Below are 17,966 nucleotides of genomic sequence, written 5' to 3'. Positions count from 1 at the left end.
ATGATTGTTGTTCACGGCTTATATTTCTATATCATTTAACAAGTAATCATTTTAATAACAATCTTATAAGGCATTGGTCTGCTCAATTAATCAAAATATTATAGTGCTTATCTTGATCGTGTCTCGTGTCTCCCAACCAACTGGTCGACAGTTTGTCTCATCATCTCTCAGGGACTACCCCCCTTAGCCGCGGGAGACAGGCTTAAACGGAGAGATCGGGGATCAGAGTGACAGCCCCCGGTCTGAGCGTTGTCGTGTCAATCCGCGCGACAACAGAGTGCCTTAGTAGAGTTGAAGTTACACAGTTTGTTATAGAACTGTTTTGTTCAATGTCCAGAATAAGGTCCAGAAGCGTTTCATCTCTGGCTATAGTAGTTTAACAGAATATACATCTTGTTTCATTTGGCAGAATTCCCTGAAAAAATTTATGAACAATGTGACAGACTGTTGTTGGGTTCCATAGATTTTGCCATTTATAAGTTATAACCTTCTTTTGTAGATTTAAAAGTTTCTGACAATTGCTCAGCCAAATTGTCTTCTTTCTCCAGAATACCCATAGGCTCATTCAAAAGAAAATTCAAGAACTCATGTGCATATTGATGCATATAACTGCGGAAATTTTCATTTCCCCTTTTACTCACTGCGGATATTTTCATTTCCCCTTTTACTCACTGCAATAACATCAGTTTTCTTCTGTGAGTAAATCTGAGTAAAGAGGTCAGACAAGCATGTGAAGAAATTCTCCTCTGTTTCTCTCCCAGTCTTTGTACAACTATAATACTCCAGCAACTGCTCTCTAAAAGGAACACAGAAATAACGAGCCCCGGAAATTGATTATCCATGCCCCCTAACGTTGATTTCATTAGCTTGTTGCAACTTGCCACCAATTGCCATACTCAATGTGCTGATTTTCTGTGGAAAATACTGATTATCAGCCTGTCCTGTACCTGCACATTTGTTTTCATGGTTGAAATATGGTCCATACGCCTAGTATACCCTTCTTCAGCTGTGCACTTCTTTCCTTTGCCCACTCATGGAATTATTTTTCCAAAAAAAAAAAGGAAAAACTCAAAAGAATGTGGTCAAATGGGTTATCTAGATGAATAGTTTAGCAACAGCGAAAATTCTGTTTGTCTTACCTTATTCATCAGATGAAAACATCGTGGTTTCGGCTAGTTTTACTCATGACAACTTTTAGAAAAACTTCCATTCGTGAAAGGTGAGTCAACTGTTTTAATATGTGATGAAATAAAATAGACTTTAATAAATCAGCCATCACACGATTTATGACTTTGTGGTCAAAACACACAGAAGTTTACCCAAAGACATCATTCTAAATTCTAATCAACACCAAGTGTCATCTCGAGAATCAATCCAATGACACAGCACTACTCTTTATTATTTAACCCTTCACTTCTCTAAACAGTTGAAACTTAAACCACACCTCGATAGTTAGATAGGAATCATTGATTAGAAGTTAGAATCTGTACCTGCCAAATACATCAAAAGTACTAATTATAGGTGTCCCTAAAACAGGAAATCTTTCCCAAAAAAGCAAGAAGCAAGAGAGTAAAAACATTGACCAAATGAAGTATTTACCTAGGTCCTATAATTACAAAAAACAAGAAAAGGTGAAAAACAGAGGAAATTTATCATCTCAGATTCAAGTGAGACCATTGGACTTTCTTTTTCACCAGGACCAAGAAAATATGGTCAAATCCATAATGTGCAATCCCTGATGTCTGGAAATGGAAAAAAACATAACTGTCCAAAATGGCAGTTCCTAGAAAATTATGAAACTGAATATGAAAGGAATTTTGATCAATGGTAATACATGGAAGTGTCTGAAAAAAGACGATTGTCAAGGAGTATCGTTAGATATTAACCCTTCAGTAGCAAAAAGCACTGTCAGGCTTAACATAGTGATAATTGATGCCCTAGCTAGGATTTGGCATGCAATTAAGAGTCTTTGTTTGGGATGAACTGAACGGACTTGTTGTAGTAGCTTGGGATATGTGGTGCTATTATATATTATATTTATTATAATGATAAATGAAGTGTACCATTGTTGTCCTAACATTGAAATTGCAGATTTGATTTTTCTCAAGTATTGAACAAGGGCCATGCTTGTTTTAGCATGCTACTTTATTATGACAGAGAGGATGAATAGTGTTGGTATAGGCATAGCATGCTTAACGAAACTTTCAAATCTGATTTATTGCAATCATATTTCCACTGTAATTAAAGTTGGTTTCATAGCTGAATATTGAGATAGAATTTGCCCTAAAGGCCGTTAAAATGATTTATGCTTGAAGTCTTTGCAGTGTCACATTCTTGAGTTTGCCTAGTAGTGTTGAGCAGATTTGAACTTTGTTGTGAGTTCACTAGAGAAATCAGTTTCAACATTAAGGCCAGAAACTCTATCAAGTAGATTTATGGCCTCGCAAAAGTGAAGTGAAAATTTCAAATTGGCCAGATTTTTGAAATTTCTACCTCCCACCATCTTTGTATTAAGTAAGACTGCCATATCCCTCAATCCAATACAAATTGTTGCCCTTGCTCACATTAGGAGGTTGAGACTAGGAAGCACTTCATCTTAGGTGTCCCGACTTCCATCTACTAGGAGATCAAAGAGAGATTTTATTGTCCTTTCAAAGACTCTAAGGGGGGTGATACCCACTCACTTCTAGGGGTAACCATAGGAGATTTTTCTTCAATGATTCACATCGCAAACAGTTGTCCCAATGATTACATTCAGCATTCTGTAATGCCCCCATCCGCTTAGGAGACATAAGGAAGGGGATCCGCTAACCTAATAAGGTTCCCATAGGCTAAGATACGAAAAATTAATCAAGGAAACACACTTCGCCTAGGAGAAAACATTATTAAAGCTAAAGGGTAAAAAGAGGGGACATGGGTCCTAGGCTACTGAAAAGTCATTTTTAAATTATAAAGTGAGAAAACCAACTAAAATGACTTTCTTAAAATAAAAAGGTCAAAAAGTGGCAAAAGTGGCACATGAATTATCAAAAGAGGGAAAATGAGGATACTCTCCTTGTTGCTTTTGCTCACTTGAGAATTAGAAGTTTGGAGAACTCTTGAGGAAGACTCTAGGATTTTTGGAAACCCTCATTCTGGTTGCTAGTTTCGGGGTTGAAACTATACACCCTAGTTAGTTTGGGAGCGGGATCACTCAGATTTCGCCAATATGCTTCAGCGAAGAAGAAGATATTAACAAAGGAAGTAAGTAAGGTTCTTTCAGTTGATTTTATGTTCTGACTATGGGTATTCTACCTTCATTTTATAGGCTGTGACTTGACTCTTGAAGAGCCAAGTTTTGTCTTAGTCAAGGGGTTGAATTCCCTAGAGAAGAGGGCCACGTTTTTTCTGCATTTTGCTGGTCGAGTTCTATTGAAATAAGGGGCCGGGTTATTTTTGGGTTTGCTGGACGAGTTGATGGTGAAAGGGTCAAGTTCTCATTGTCAAAAGAGGTTGAGTCTGTTATCTTAAGAAGGGACAAGTTACATCAACCTTCAGGGCCGAGTTTGCCAGTCTTCAAGGTGTCGAGCTTCGTGCTCTCTACACAGACCAAGTTGCTACCATTCAAAGATCGAGTTCCTACTGTGAGTGCATATCTGTGTGCTGGAGATATCAGTCAAAGTTCGAAAAGGGTCTGTCTAGAAGGTTGCATACATTTTCCACCATATTATCTGTGGCACGTGAGCACAACTTGTAGAGGTGACTTATGCCACTTATTCCATAGGTCGACGGTGTGTTCTAGGTTTATTTGTTGAGCCAACACTCTTCATTTGGGGTTGTCAATTGTCACCAAAAGAGGACAGATATATTGTGTCTGCATTACTGAAGTTCAACCCACGTTATTAATTATTTCTGAGTACTGTAACTCATGTTGACAAGCTGAATGTAGGACTATGTATTGTTGAAATTTGGCAACTCAAGGAGAAATTCCCTCCATTGGGAAGCCTTCCTCATCCAGAGAAGCCCCTAGTAGCAATTGGAAGAATTTAATTTGGTCAAGGAAAAATATTATTTTTTTATGAGAAACCCACATGTGCCCAAAAGTACAAGTCAGCCAAGGCAAGGAAATTCGAACCCCTAAGTCACATAAATACACATCATGTCACATCACTTGGAGGACATCACCACACACGTCACATCTCTTGGATTGGTTCATATAGCTCTGAAATTGCAGTTTCATCTTCACACGTGCGAAGGAGAGAGAGTCATTTTCTGTTGGCCAAATTTGTCTTGTATTTTGGGCCGTTGACAAGAGATGACTTTTGCGACTTAGAGCATGGTTTGACTTTGAATTCCTAATCTGTTTGGAGGGCTGAGTTGACTGGTACATTCCCCGCATTTTTTGGCTTGTTTGCCCAACATTGACTGCAGAATTTCGGCTAGGGTTTCCACAGGTCAAAGTTTGACTTTGACTAGATTTGCAAGCACTGTTTTGGGACTGTTTTTCCCCCTTGTGGGGTTTTTCCCTGCTCTTTGACCAAACACAGTGTCTTTATTGTTCTTGGTTGTCTTCCATTTTGCTTTGGTTTACTGTTCTCCCTACAATTGCTTATCGCTGCTGGATCATTGAATTATATTGCAAATTAATTGCTAATTGAAGAAGAATTGAAATAAGTGATGTGTTAAGCATAGAACACTGGAAAATTAACATGTATTCTCAGATTTATCACCGTTATAATTGTGTTTATGTGGACTGATTTATTTCTGGGTATATTAATGGTACCATGCCTTTGATTTAGAATGTTTGTTCGGCCCCTTCGGCACCATACACACTGTTCAAAATAGAATTATATCAAAGTGTACTACAACAATACTTCTGCGAACTGTTTGACAAAATGACATAGTCACACACTCAAATAAAACTCAGAAAATTTGGTGAAAAGCTTAAGGTATTCCAAGGGGGTATCTTACAATTCTATGTAGACAGCAGCCTACAGATGCATCTTATTCCATGCCCAGCTCACTCATTTGTTGATGATGGTGTCTGACACACATGAGTATTTGTTACTATAAAGTTGTTTTTATGGTGATGGCAGTGTTTGAGTGGGGCACTGTCACTATGGGAGCTTGATTTCACGCTGAGAGATTATGGGTACAGGATTTGAATCGTCAAACACTATTTTTATCTTGCAGGGAACTTAATTTAGGTTGTGACTGCTGATTTTCCGATTGTGGATGCCATGTTTTGCATGTTAATAGATTAATATTGCATGTGAGAGTTTCATTTGGACAATTAGAAATGTTTCTATTACATTGGCCATTTGATCTTTTATTGAGGAAGCTATGTTTTCATGGGTGACGGACTAGTACTTGATTTGTATTTTCCTCTCTATCCCAATAGTCATAGTATCTCCTGGAAGTTTGACCTCCATGCTGTTTGAGACAGGCTGGAAGAAAGATTAGCGTCAGAGTCGAATGTGAAGTTTTCAACTATTGCAGCAACTGAAAATTATTGTTCTAACTGAAGAATATTAAGTGCAGTTTATTGGCTATGGAAAACAACAAATAAAATCACCACTGCAAGTTTCACCATAAAAACATTGCAGAAAATAAAATGTTGGAAACTGAGAAAATGATAGCTCACACTCAATAAAATTGACAGTTATTTTTGGACAAATGTCCCCGGAAAAACCCAATGTGGGAAAACCGGTGCAACAAATGAGGGTTTTATTATTATGCAGCAGTGAATAATCTGAGTACAAATTCTGGATGCCCAAACTGGGAATCCAACAGCAAATACCTAGCCAAAATTATTAGAAAGAATTTTCTCTCTCTCCACGAGGAATCTTGGCACAACCTGCCTTAAAAACTGGCCCTAAAGAACCCTTGCGCAGGCCCCTGCACAGTGATTTTTCAAACCCTCACAAGCACAGCCTAAATTTGCCTCTGATCAAGTCGTTCCACCTGCTGCTGCTACAAGAAGCGATCCTCTAGACCTCTGGAAAAATTTTCCGACCTCCAGCAACTGAATCGACCCCCTGCTCAGCCAAATCGAACTGCCTCACTGAAGTTGCCTGTGCAATCCCTACGCAGCCTCTAGTAGAATAACTCAGCCTCTTTGTTGTTGCCTCTCCAAAACCGGAAACTCCTCCAGAATCATTGTCTCTACTCCTTCTCTGTCTTTGCGTCCCTTCTAGCTTGAACTCTTATTCCCTACTCGACCTCTGTAGTTGGATAGCTTGATCTGCCAAGGAACTCAACCCCCCTGGTATGTTCTTTGTCTACCCATCAAGTTTCTCTTATAATCTCTCGTTGGTGAACCAACGACCATGATTACATCACCCATCAATGGCTAAGATCATCTCCAACTTGATTCGTGTGAGCTTCTAGAGGATTCTCACCTTTCTCAATTAATTACTATTAATTAATCACTTTCCTTAAGTTAGACTTAGGAAATATTTAATTATTGATCAATTAACTTAATTGAGCTACCTCTAGGCGTTTTCTTCTGAAACTTTTTCTGGGTTTTGGAGATCTAGTTGTTCTTAGCCTCTAAACAAAGTCGAGACTAGAACACCTATCCAATGCTACAAAACTAACACTCCCTCTTAGCGAGGAAGGTGTTCTCTCACTGCCTCATAACATCCTCCCATACATGTTGATGTCTTACAACTGTAACAACATATCACTGCCCACCAAGCAACTACGCAACTCTAATTCATCTGCCCCTCTGAGTTGAACCAACCTACATCTACGCTAATGTTGACACCAATGTTGCACGAAGCGGGAGCGAAGCGGGAGCGAAGCAGAAGCGCGGAAGCAGAAGCGGGAGCGCGGAAGCGTCATTTTCCAAAAATCTAGGAAGCGAAGCGTCCGCGGAAGCGTCTACTATATATATATATATATATATTTATATTTTTTTGCATTTATACTCAAAACAAACATCCCAAATACCAAATTAATTGTAGAAGACATGAAAACATGCATATTTTTGCATAAATCAAGATAGATATGGCATCCATGATTCCATTGTAGTTACTAGTATGTACAACAATCATCTATATTCTAGCTATTACAAACATACATCAAATTTTTAAGCATATTATAAAACATATAACATTTAAGCATATTATAAAACATAAAACATAGAGCATATTATGATTTATCTAGCAAGTGAGCAACTGTCAACATTTGTCATGTCCAAAATTCAAATAATAATGTTTACAAAATATGTCACTTGGTCACCGCCAAGCCAAAAAGGTTCAAAATTCAAATTCACAAGTCTACAAGTCTAATGAGTAATCTATGACAAAAAGTAGTAGATTGTGAATATATCTACTAATCTCTCCTCCTTCCACCACGAATAGAACGTGATGGCGGGCCTCCACGTGGTGGCAATGAAGAAGATGGTCCCTGTGTAAGTCGTGGCACTAAAACTGATGAAGAAGAACCCCCTGCTGTTGGTGTTGAACTATGGAACCAAGGGACCAGATGGGGGTGGGGGTGGTGGCATATCAACACGGTCATCATCATCCTAGAATCGCTCAAAAAATTCATGCAAAAAAAAAAAACACTAGTTAACAAAAAAATTAAAAACCTGAATTAGAGAAATGCTTTATAAGGGAAAATTGGAAAATTCATACCACAATGGACATACCTGGATAAGAGCATCCTCTAATTGCTCTAGTCGCAACACTCCATCCTCCAAATTGGGCTCCTCTGGATTCTTGTCCCAAATCAACAAGTCTTTATTAGACTTTGCATCTTCACAGTAATGGGACAACAATCGCAAGTTGTAATGAACATAAACCAAGCTCTCTGCCCGGTCTAAATTCAACCTGTTCCTTTTAACACTATGGATGAAAGAATAAGAGCTCCAACACCTCTCTGCAGAAGAAGTGTTTACCACCTGTGATAGCACCCGCAATGCCAAACTCTGTAGAAGTGGAGTACCCCCTCCATGCATGTTCCACCACTCGAGCAGAAAAAGTCTCTCGATCTTGAATTGCATGCATGCTCCCAAATGGACCAGTGTTGAGCGTATAGTTGCTCACCTGTCTCCGTATCAATGCAGCCTCCTCCTCATCAGGGATTAATTTACTCAATGCAGCCATATATTTTTCGTGAACCTCTCTATCTTGGTGTGGTTTTTTCCTGCTTCCCCCCCCAGGTGCTGGTGTTGAAAGCCATGATGGATGATAGTATTTAGGTGTCAAAACATATGCTAATGCATGCAATGGAATATTTAGCATTTCCCATCGGTTTTGCACCTCTACACGAATATAATTGTACAAGGTGGTATCTCTAGGCTCAACAATGTCTTTAATCTGCCCCAACATGCTATCCATTTGCTCATACACCTCCCCAATTACTGGTCGATCTGAATCTGCAAACTTGATCATGTAATAAATTGGTTTGGTGAATTGCAAAACATATTTAACCTGTGACCAAAAGTAACTGTCAAGAACAATGCCCTTGACTGCATTAGCACCATCTGTGTCAGTGTTAATTTCATCCCATGTTTCAGCACACACCAGATTAGTTAAAGCTTGTCTCACCCTCACTAGCCGCCTAAAGGTGAGGTAATAACTAGCAAATCTTGTCTTTGCAATTTTAAGCAATTGCAACTTGGAGTAAGTGCCATAGAAGTAGTTTACCCTTGTATGCCCTGTGATGAATTTAATGAGCTGCTTCCCTTTCCTGTAAACCTCAGCAATCCACCCACAATCTTTGTGTTTCACAATATCATGCATCAAAAGGTTCAATGTGTGAACCAGGCACCCAGACCAAAAGATGTGTGGATGAGTACGCTCAATAATTTTTCCTGTTGCCTTACAATTTGCTGCATTATCTGTGATCACTTGAACCACATTATTCGGACCAACATCTTTGATTGATTTCAATAGGAGATCTGCAATGTTTTGTGCAGTTGCACTGATGGAGGAGGAGTCATGACATGCAATAAATACTGCACCACTAGAAGAAACACCAAGAACATTTATCAAATGTTGGTTTCTAATATTTGTCCACCCATCTGATACAATGGATACCCCAGAATCCACCCACTCATGTGTAAAACGTGTCAAAGCTCTTTGAACCTTAGCTTTTTCTCTTTCTAATAACACTGTTCTAGCTTTCTCATAGTTGGGGCCCTTGTATCCTTTTGGGGCTTCATTGATGGCCTTTACCATGTCATGCCAATAGGGAGAGCGAAGCACATTGAATGGTACACCGCAAGCACAAAGAAAACGGACTATCTTTCCATCCACATCATCCCTCCCAGCAACATTAAGGAAATCCCCTATTGTTCTTCTACCTCCAGAGGTTGCAGAAGTACCATGAGGAGATGGGCAACTACCAAATTTAGAGGTTGCACTTGATTCAGAATGAGTTTTTTGTTTCTTGTTTTTTTGTTGTGCAGCCATCTCTATTTGGATGTATTTTCTTCTTTCTTCAGTTGAAATGTTTGGGCAAATTTGTACCCCCACAGAACCCTTTTTTTCATCACTGTCCAGCACCCCACAAAGATGCCTCCTCAGACGGGTATATGAACCACAATATGGTTTTCCTCCATGACAACCATGAGGGCACACAAATTTGTAAGATCCACCACCCTTTCCCCCATCAAGTTTGGTCACATAGTTCCACAAGGGTGTTGATGTACCTTTCCCATCTTGTGCTTCAGTGTCCCCTTCAAGTTCATCCCCTTCCTCTTCAAACCCTTCCTCCTCATCATACATTGGGTCACTACTATTAGGACCAAGTTCATCCCCTTCCTCTTCCCTTCTATTCCTCACCCTTGCCATCATTAAAACCAAGAGTGGAATGATACATAGAAGCCAAAAGAACACCATCTTGGAATATGGATATAGGTGGTGGACAACCTGTAAATAAAGGAGCAAGTAGAAACAATGGGAAAGAGTAGGAGAGGGGGGAGAAAAATACAATTTTTTTTTCAAAAAAACAAGGGAGTTTGGGGTTTGAACTTACCTCTTTAGCTCTTGTAGATGAAGTCCTCCAAGCTCTTGCTCCAAGCTCCTCCTCCTTCTCCTAGCTCCTCCTTCTTCACTCCTCCAAGCTCTCCTCTCTTCTCCTCTCCTTTCCTCTCTTCTCTTCTCCTCTCCCCTCTTCTCTTCTCCAACTCTCATAAACTCAAAGTGAGAAAATGAGGAATGAATGGGAGCTTTATGCTTTTCATTCCTCACCTAAAATCACCCTAAACTCACCCTAACCCACCCCCTCATTGCAAGTTAAGTTAACTTTTAAAAAAAATTGAAGTGTCATTCCTTGCCCGCGCGGATTTTTCGGAAGCGCTCCGAAGCGCTCGTGAAGCGTGCGCTTCCGGGCCCGAAGCGTGGCGCTTCCGGAGGCCCGAAGCGCCCTCCGAAGCGTGCTTCGGGGGCAACGCTTCTCAAAAACCAGGAATCGCTCAAAAAATGCGGAATCGCGCTTCGGAAAAAATGGAATCGCGCTTACGGAACGCTTCCGTACGGGACGCGATTCCGGCCTAGGATCCGGGGGGGGCGCTTCCTGCAACACTGGTTGACACTACATTGTACACCTTGTATTGCTGCCAACTCTGCGTTACGTTGCAACTGATCTCGTGTTGTTGCTAATGTTGCAACTACTACAACTCAAAACTCTGAATCAACTGTGTCCCTGCACTGGCTTTGCATTTCTCTCCTAGGTCTCTTACAACAACTAGCCTCTACACTGTCTACTAATTCTGTCTGCACCCCGACTGGTTTTGCATCCCTCAATAACTTACTGTAACTAGTTCTGCAATTGTCCCTCAAGATCTGACTGTGCCATGACGACACTGATCCAACTGCTACTGAATACTATGGGCCCCAGTAGCAACAGTAATGATCGATGAGGACACACCTATCTGATGTTATCCTCCGTGGACCCTGCCCAAGACTCTGCAACTCTGGTGACTAAAGTTCAATGTCACCCCACTTCTCTCCTAGAGATATAGTTGCATATAGTGCAAAATCATCCTCCAACCTAGAAGACAAATTGTCGATCTTTGCCAAAGTTGTTGCCTGCTCTTGCTTCTCCTTCATATCCCTCTTTCTCTTAAGACACTGGGTATTGTATTGACGGAACTCACCACACCTGAAGCATTTGATCTTCGAGAGATCCTTCTTCCTCTTTTCTCCTCCCTGTGAGCCTTGTCCCTGACTAGGAATTTTTGTTTCCTTCCCCCTTGATGCAAGGGCTACATTGTCTTCTTCCTTCACACCCTTTGGTCCTTTGCTTCTGCAGCCACTAATGTTTCTCTCAACTAAAGTAAGCCTCATCTCCTCTGCATAAAATCTGCCCACAACCAATCCCAACCTGCTAGATTATCTTGTCCAGTAATACCTTGGATGAAGGTAGCCCACTCTGGGGTGAAACCATTAAGAGTTGTACCCACCAACTCACTCTCTTGAGGTCCTTTTCCAACTGCAACAAGCTCATCTCAGACACTCTAAATTCTTGTGAGAGGAGTGACCCCTTCACCCTTATGCGTCCTGGTGGTCCTCAACTTCTCCTTCAAAAACATCTTCCGCTTCTCGAAAGGATTCTAGAAAAACGGGACAACTGCATCCCACATTTATTTAGCCATATTCTTGGTTGTTAAGTGTGAGACTATATGACCCCTAACACCATCAAGGATCAACCATGCTCATCTAGCAAGAAAGGCATCCTGGCTTTCTAGATATGATAATTTGGGGATCCATCTAGCCTGTACTGATCTCGAAGTCTTGTTGAGGCCAGTTTTTGCAAAACTTACAACTGGGAAATAAACAGGAATCTCCTCCCTTTCTTGCTTGGTTGCTTGCTCTGCTACTGCAACTCCCTCCTGGAATGCACAGTTTTGCTAGCTGCTACTGCCACCTGCCCTTGGAATTCACAGATTTCCTCCAAAAGACCAAATATGGAAACCCTCTCAGAAAAAATCCCTCTATGTGCACTTTTCTCTTCCATTCAACATTGATTTGCTACTACAAACACTGTTTCAAACCAACTACGTCCAGATCTGCTCAACGAACTCACTGATCTGCTCACCGGAACTGCTTCCTGGCAACACCACTGCCTGCTGGAACTGCTACTGAGCTTGTTCAAATTTTCCCTGCCCTTGCAAATAGCAATCAAACCCTTGCCTAGCAATGCACACTGCTTTGCTAGACCTTTGCATAGACCCGGAGAAAATTCGCTCAAACGCCCTCTAAACTGCAAACTTTTTCCCTTTGCCTCTGAGCCTCTGATCTATCTTCAAAACTGCTCTAATACCATGTGAAATTTTCAACTATTGCAGCAACTGGAAACTATTCTTCTAACTGATTAATATTAAGTGCACTTTATTTGCTATGGCAAACAACGGATAAAATCACGACTACAATATTCACCATAAAAATGTTGCGGAAAATAAAACGCTGGAAACTGAGAAAATGATAGCACACACAATAAAATTGACAAAGTTATTTTTGGACAAGCATCCCTGGAAAAACCCAATGTGGGAAAACCGCTACAGCAGATGACAGTTTTATTATTATGCAGTAGTGAATAATCTAAGTACCATCTCTAGATGCCCAAACTGGCAACCCAATAGCAAATATCTGGCCAAAATTATTAGAGAGAATTTTCTCTCTCTCCACGAGGAATCCCAGCACAACCTACCTTAGAAAACTAGCCCTCAAGAACCCCTGCATAGACCCTCACACGCACAGCCTAAATCTGCCTTTGATCAAGTCGTTCTTCCTGTTGCTGCTACTAGAAGTGATCCTTCGGCCCTCTGGAAAATTTTCCCATCCTCTGTCAACTTAATCGACCCCCTGTTCAACCAAATCAAACTACCTCACTATAGTTGTCTGCGCAGCCTCTAGTGGAATAACTCAACCTCTTTGTTCTTGCTTCTTCGAAGCTGGAAAATCCTCTGAAGTCATTGTCTCTACTCTCTTTCTGTCTCTACATCCCATCTGGCTCAAACTCTTCTTCCTTTCTCGACCTCTGCAGCTGGATAGCTCGATCTGCCAAGGAACTCAACCCCTCTGGTGTGTTCTCCATCTACCCATCAAGTTGCTCTTATAATCTCTCGTTGGTGAACCAATGGCCATGATTAAATCCCCATCAACGGCTAAGATCATCTCCAACTCAATCTCTATGAGTTTCTAGAGAATTCTCACTTTTCTCAATTAATTACTGTTAATTAATCATTTTTCCTAAGTTAGACTTAGGAAATATTTTAATTATTAATCAATTAACTTAATTGAGCTATCTCTAGGTGTTTTCTTTTGAAACATTTTTCTGGGTTTTGGAGATCTAGTGTTTCTTAGCATCTCTAACGAAAGTCGAGACTAGAACACATATCCGATGCTACAAAACTAACATTGAAGAATGAGAACAAGATCTCAAAGAAAAGGCTTCCACACAAGCCAATTAAAATGTAACTTCCTAATGCAGTAGAAATCCTTGAAACAATAACATCCACGAAATAATAATCTACCAGAGCCCAGTTACAAGACAAAACACAATATTCATACAGGTAGTTCCAGTACCATGCAGCTAAGAGCAGATGTCAAGAATGAGCTGGTCAATATACTATTGCACAATAAAGTAAGAATTTTACTTCTACTTTTACGTGCAACAGATATCTATTTGTAGGGATGTCAATGCAGCTATAAGAAAATATGTCAACAAGAAGCTGGTCAATAGACTATCACATAATGAAGTAAGAATTTTACTTGTATTTTTACATGCAATAAATATCAATTTGTTGGGACATCAATACCTAAAAATCTGCATCCTACTTTAAAACAATTATTTCACAAAGCTTGTCAATATCACAGTGAATTAGAGAAGGTTTACCCATTTCTTCATGGTGCTGCATTACTTGATGAGATAGCTGCTCCATTACAACATCTAGTTGCACTAGCCTCTGAGAAACCTGAGTGGAAAATTACCAGAACAGATGATATATCAGACAACAGGTTTCATGTGGAACAATAGCAAGAATAAAACTGACACAAGATGGTATCTACAATACATTATTGAAGATAGAAACGGAATTCATACTACATTAATGATTAATTATTCCAGCATAAACAGTCTAGATTATAGCAATTACAAAGAAGGATACAAATTTTCAATCCCTATAATATAAAGTAGACCACTAACTTATGGAAAAAAGTCAGTTATCCAATAACTTTCAACATGATCAAATAGTAATGTTTACAAAACAGGCCATCTGTACACTGATATATGAAGACTAAAAGGTCCAAAACAATAAAATTAGCTAGTTGCTAAATACCATGAATCTATCATCTATGACATATAAGATAGTGAAAAAGGAGAAACAATTGTTCTAATATGTATGATAGAATATCTACTATTCCTTCCTCTTTACAAACCACAACTAGTACATGGACCTCCAAATGGTGATAGTGGAGCTGGAGCAAGACAAAACTATGTAGAAGTAGATGCAAGAAGAATTGAAGAAGCACCTATTGCTAATGGAGTCCTAGACATGGGGACCATGGGAGTTAATGAGGGTGGCATCTCAATATGACCATCATCATCCAATTGCTCTAAAACCAAAACTCCAGCCTCCATGTTATCCTCATCTAGATTGTTGTCTCAAATCATCAATTTTTTATCCACCTTTGCCTCCTCATAGTAATGGGACAACAATTGCGAGTTGTAATGAACATAAACCAACTCTCTAACTAATTTACATTTAACCTCTTTTGATTGTGGATGAAACTATTGGAAATACTGAGAGGAGGGGTGAATCAGTGTTCCTTTTCAATTGTTACTTTTACCAATTAAATCAATTATATTTAGAACACAAAATAAGCAATAGGAATAAATGCTTTTATTTATATAATCTTTATAATGACTCAAGTACAATATATACGGCTCCAACCCTTGATGAAGACACCAAACCCTTTTCTGGTACAGGCTCCGATCTGGTTTCTTGAGGACACCGATCCTCTAGGGCTCCAACCCTATCCTTCAAAGCACCTACCTTGTTTGTTCGAGGCACCAACCCTCTGGGCTCCAACCCACTACTATACTTTGTCTAGATATGTTTTATAGTAATTCACGGCTCCCAAAATCTTCTTCACTAAGTTCTTGTCAATCTACAGCTTCACTGTAGTCTCCATGCTACATCATCAATGACAACCTGTCTTCATATGAAGGAGTCTCCAAGATGATTTCAACAATGCATCATGATCTTCAATAAAGTCTCCAAGATCTGTTGATGCTTATCATCAAGATATCTACGCTAGGCCTCAATGTCTTTACAAAATAGTCTCTGTTTCGAGCCTCTGTTCTTACTGTCGCAGTAACTACTTCAAGAGAGGCGCTTCAGGAGTAATTCCTTCAGAGGAGTGACTGTTGCGGCTACAGATTGTGTATTCAATTAAAACAACCCTGTCTATGCAGTCTTCTTAACAAATCGCGAGTTTTGCTTCTACGGATTCATTATAGGTCTGATCCTTTCAATGAATAACCCAGCCACAGAATGCTCGACCTTTGGCTTCCTTCTTCTTCCGCTGGACCTTCGGCTCGCTCGACCTTCAGCTTTTTTCTTCTTCTGTTGGACCTTTGGCTCGCTCGACCTTCGGCTTCCTTTCTTCTGTTCCTTCACGTTCACGAGTTGTGAATTGTCCTACTTCTCTGTGATTGATACCCGAGATCCCTCCTTGAGGTGAAGCATTTGACTTGTATTTATACAGGTTTCACCAATACCCAAAAGACACGTTTATTGGAGGGAGGCCGACTTGTTGTATGAGGTCGCACATTACAAAATATATCAGAGACTTGTTTATTTCTGGAAATCTCATAGGAGAGGCTATACCCACATGGAGGTCCCACATCCATGTCATCACCTTAATCGCAATCGCAACTTTATGAAAATCAGAGGTTTTACAAGTGTGCACATGCTTTGTCTTTCGATATTGCTGATACCCCTACTGCGGACGAAGCAGATGCGATATTCTATTAAATTGTTTTTGATAACTCTATCGGGTCCACAACTCTATTGCAATTGGCGGTTTGACATCCCTTTGAAACTTGCGATTCAACGGATGCGATATTACATTAGTCATATTATAATGATGCAGCGGGTCTGCAATACTATCGCAATCGGCGGATTTGAGTGTAACATTCTTTATGACTTGTGTTATGTAACTTTTGATAGGCGTATGCGATATTGCATTAGGGTTGTTACCATAAACTTTTTCGAGTCCGCAAATTATATCGCAATCGCAAATTTAGTGTGACATTCCTTTAAGACTTGCGATGCGAAGGTTCCGGTATAGCGGATGTGATATTGATTAGGGCGTGTTGTAATGGGACCATCGAGTCCGTAACTCATATCGCACGTCGGATTTTTTGGTCGATGATACATTAACTCCTCCGATATGTTAACTCTTTTGATAACATTGTTTTCTACCTTTCGGCTCTTTCTCTTGGGCATATGTGATATTTCAATAAAAGTGAATTGTAACAGAATGCTCCTCCGTCACAATGCTCCTCCGTTGTTTATTGCTCTTTGCTCTTCCGATATCATTGTTCTTCCTGTGACTTCCAATACCCTGCTTTCGATGAACTCTTTCGATAGCTCTTCTTTCACTGCTCATGTTCTTGACTTCCAATGGTTTCCAATGTCTTTCCAATGGCTTTCCTTCTTGACTTCTTGCCCCTGTTACTTCATGGATCTCCTTCTCCTTGGCTTCACATTACTATTTCGTACCCTCGAATATTGACATCAATGACAATCTAGATCAACAGAAACTATAGGTGCTTGAATACCTCTCTACAATAGAAGTGCTCACGACCTATTAAAGCACACATGTTGCCAAATGTTGTAGTCATGGAGTAGCATCACCATGCATGTTCTGCCACTCAAGCAAAGTTAAATTCCCTTGATCTCTAATTGCATGGTTGGTCCCAAATGACCAATGCTAAGGATGTAGTGGCTTCATTATCCTCATATGATGTCACACTCCTTATTAAAGACCAATTTTTCTAATGCTTGTTGGAATCACAATTGCCATTACACCAAAACCCACAGGTGTTAGTAAACAGACACATTGGCAGAGTTAACAGATCCACGAGAGGCAGTTAAGCACATGTCATGAAACACACCGGGAGCATTGGTTTATCCAATGTCCAACAATCTCCCCCCCAACGCGAGCTGGGTGTGATTCAAACTCGAGACCTTTGGCTCTGATACCACTTGTTGGAATGACTATTGTCATTACACCAAAACCCACAAGTGTTAGTAAATGGATACATTGCCAGAGTTAATGGATCCACGAGAAGTGGATAAGCACATGTCACGACACACACAGGGAACGACGGGTTATCAAATGTTTAATAATGCTTTCATATAACCAACCTAAACCTCTAGATCTTGGTGTTGTTTTTCTTGGTCCCAACACCAGGGGCTAATGATGAAAGCCATAATACATGATAGTATTTAGGTGTAAGAACATATGTTAAGGTGAGTACTAAGTACTAAAATATTTGGTATTTCTCACCAATTATCCACATCCACACAAATATGATTATATGAGTTCACATCTCTAGGCTGAACAATGTCCTTAATCTACCTTAACATGTTGTCCATCTAGTCATAGACCACCCCAATCATTTGTTGATCTGAATCTACAAACCTAATCATGTGATAAATTCAATTGTCGTGTTGAATTGCAAAACATGCATACCTTGTGACAAAAATCATTGTCAAGAAAAGTCTCCTTCACTACATTAACATCATCTCTTATCAATGCTCAATTCATGCCATACATCACTCATCACCATAGCACCCAAGTCTTGTTTCACCTTCAATAGCTACCTAAAGGTGAGGAAATGGCTAGCAAATCTAGTTTTTGCAATCTTAAGTAATTACAACCTAGAATGAATGCCATAAAGCAATTGGTCGTTATATACCTGATGACAAATTTAATAAATCACTTTTGTCTCTTATA

At 39.9% G+C, this 17,966-nt stretch overlaps 1 protein-coding gene across 2 annotated transcripts in view; it reads right to left on the bottom strand.

Moving 5' to 3' along the window:
• LOC149190171 (coiled-coil protein) overlaps positions 1-17,966 on the bottom strand; it is a 462,536-nt gene that overhangs the window by 383,476 nt on the left and 61,094 nt on the right. For both annotated transcript variants that reach the window (XR_016255961.1, XM_089412056.1), the window contains exon 4: positions 13,834-13,912. Coding sequence is in view for 1 of the 2 variants with exons in the window: in XM_089412056.1 (XP_089268182.1) it covers positions 13,834-13,912 (79 nt within the window). In the remaining variant the exon portion in view is untranslated. The remainder of the gene's footprint in view (positions 1-13,833; positions 13,913-17,966) is intronic.

Source organism: Pinus tabuliformis, chromosome 3_1, assembly GCF_031772625.1.
Source record: "Pinus tabuliformis cultivar Carrire ecotype Pingquan chromosome 3_1, CPIR1, whole genome shotgun sequence".
NCBI lineage: Eukaryota > Viridiplantae > Streptophyta > Pinopsida > Pinales > Pinaceae > Pinus > Pinus tabuliformis.
Note: the sequence above shows the minus strand (reverse complement) of the source record. Positions and strands in the feature narration are given on the sequence as shown.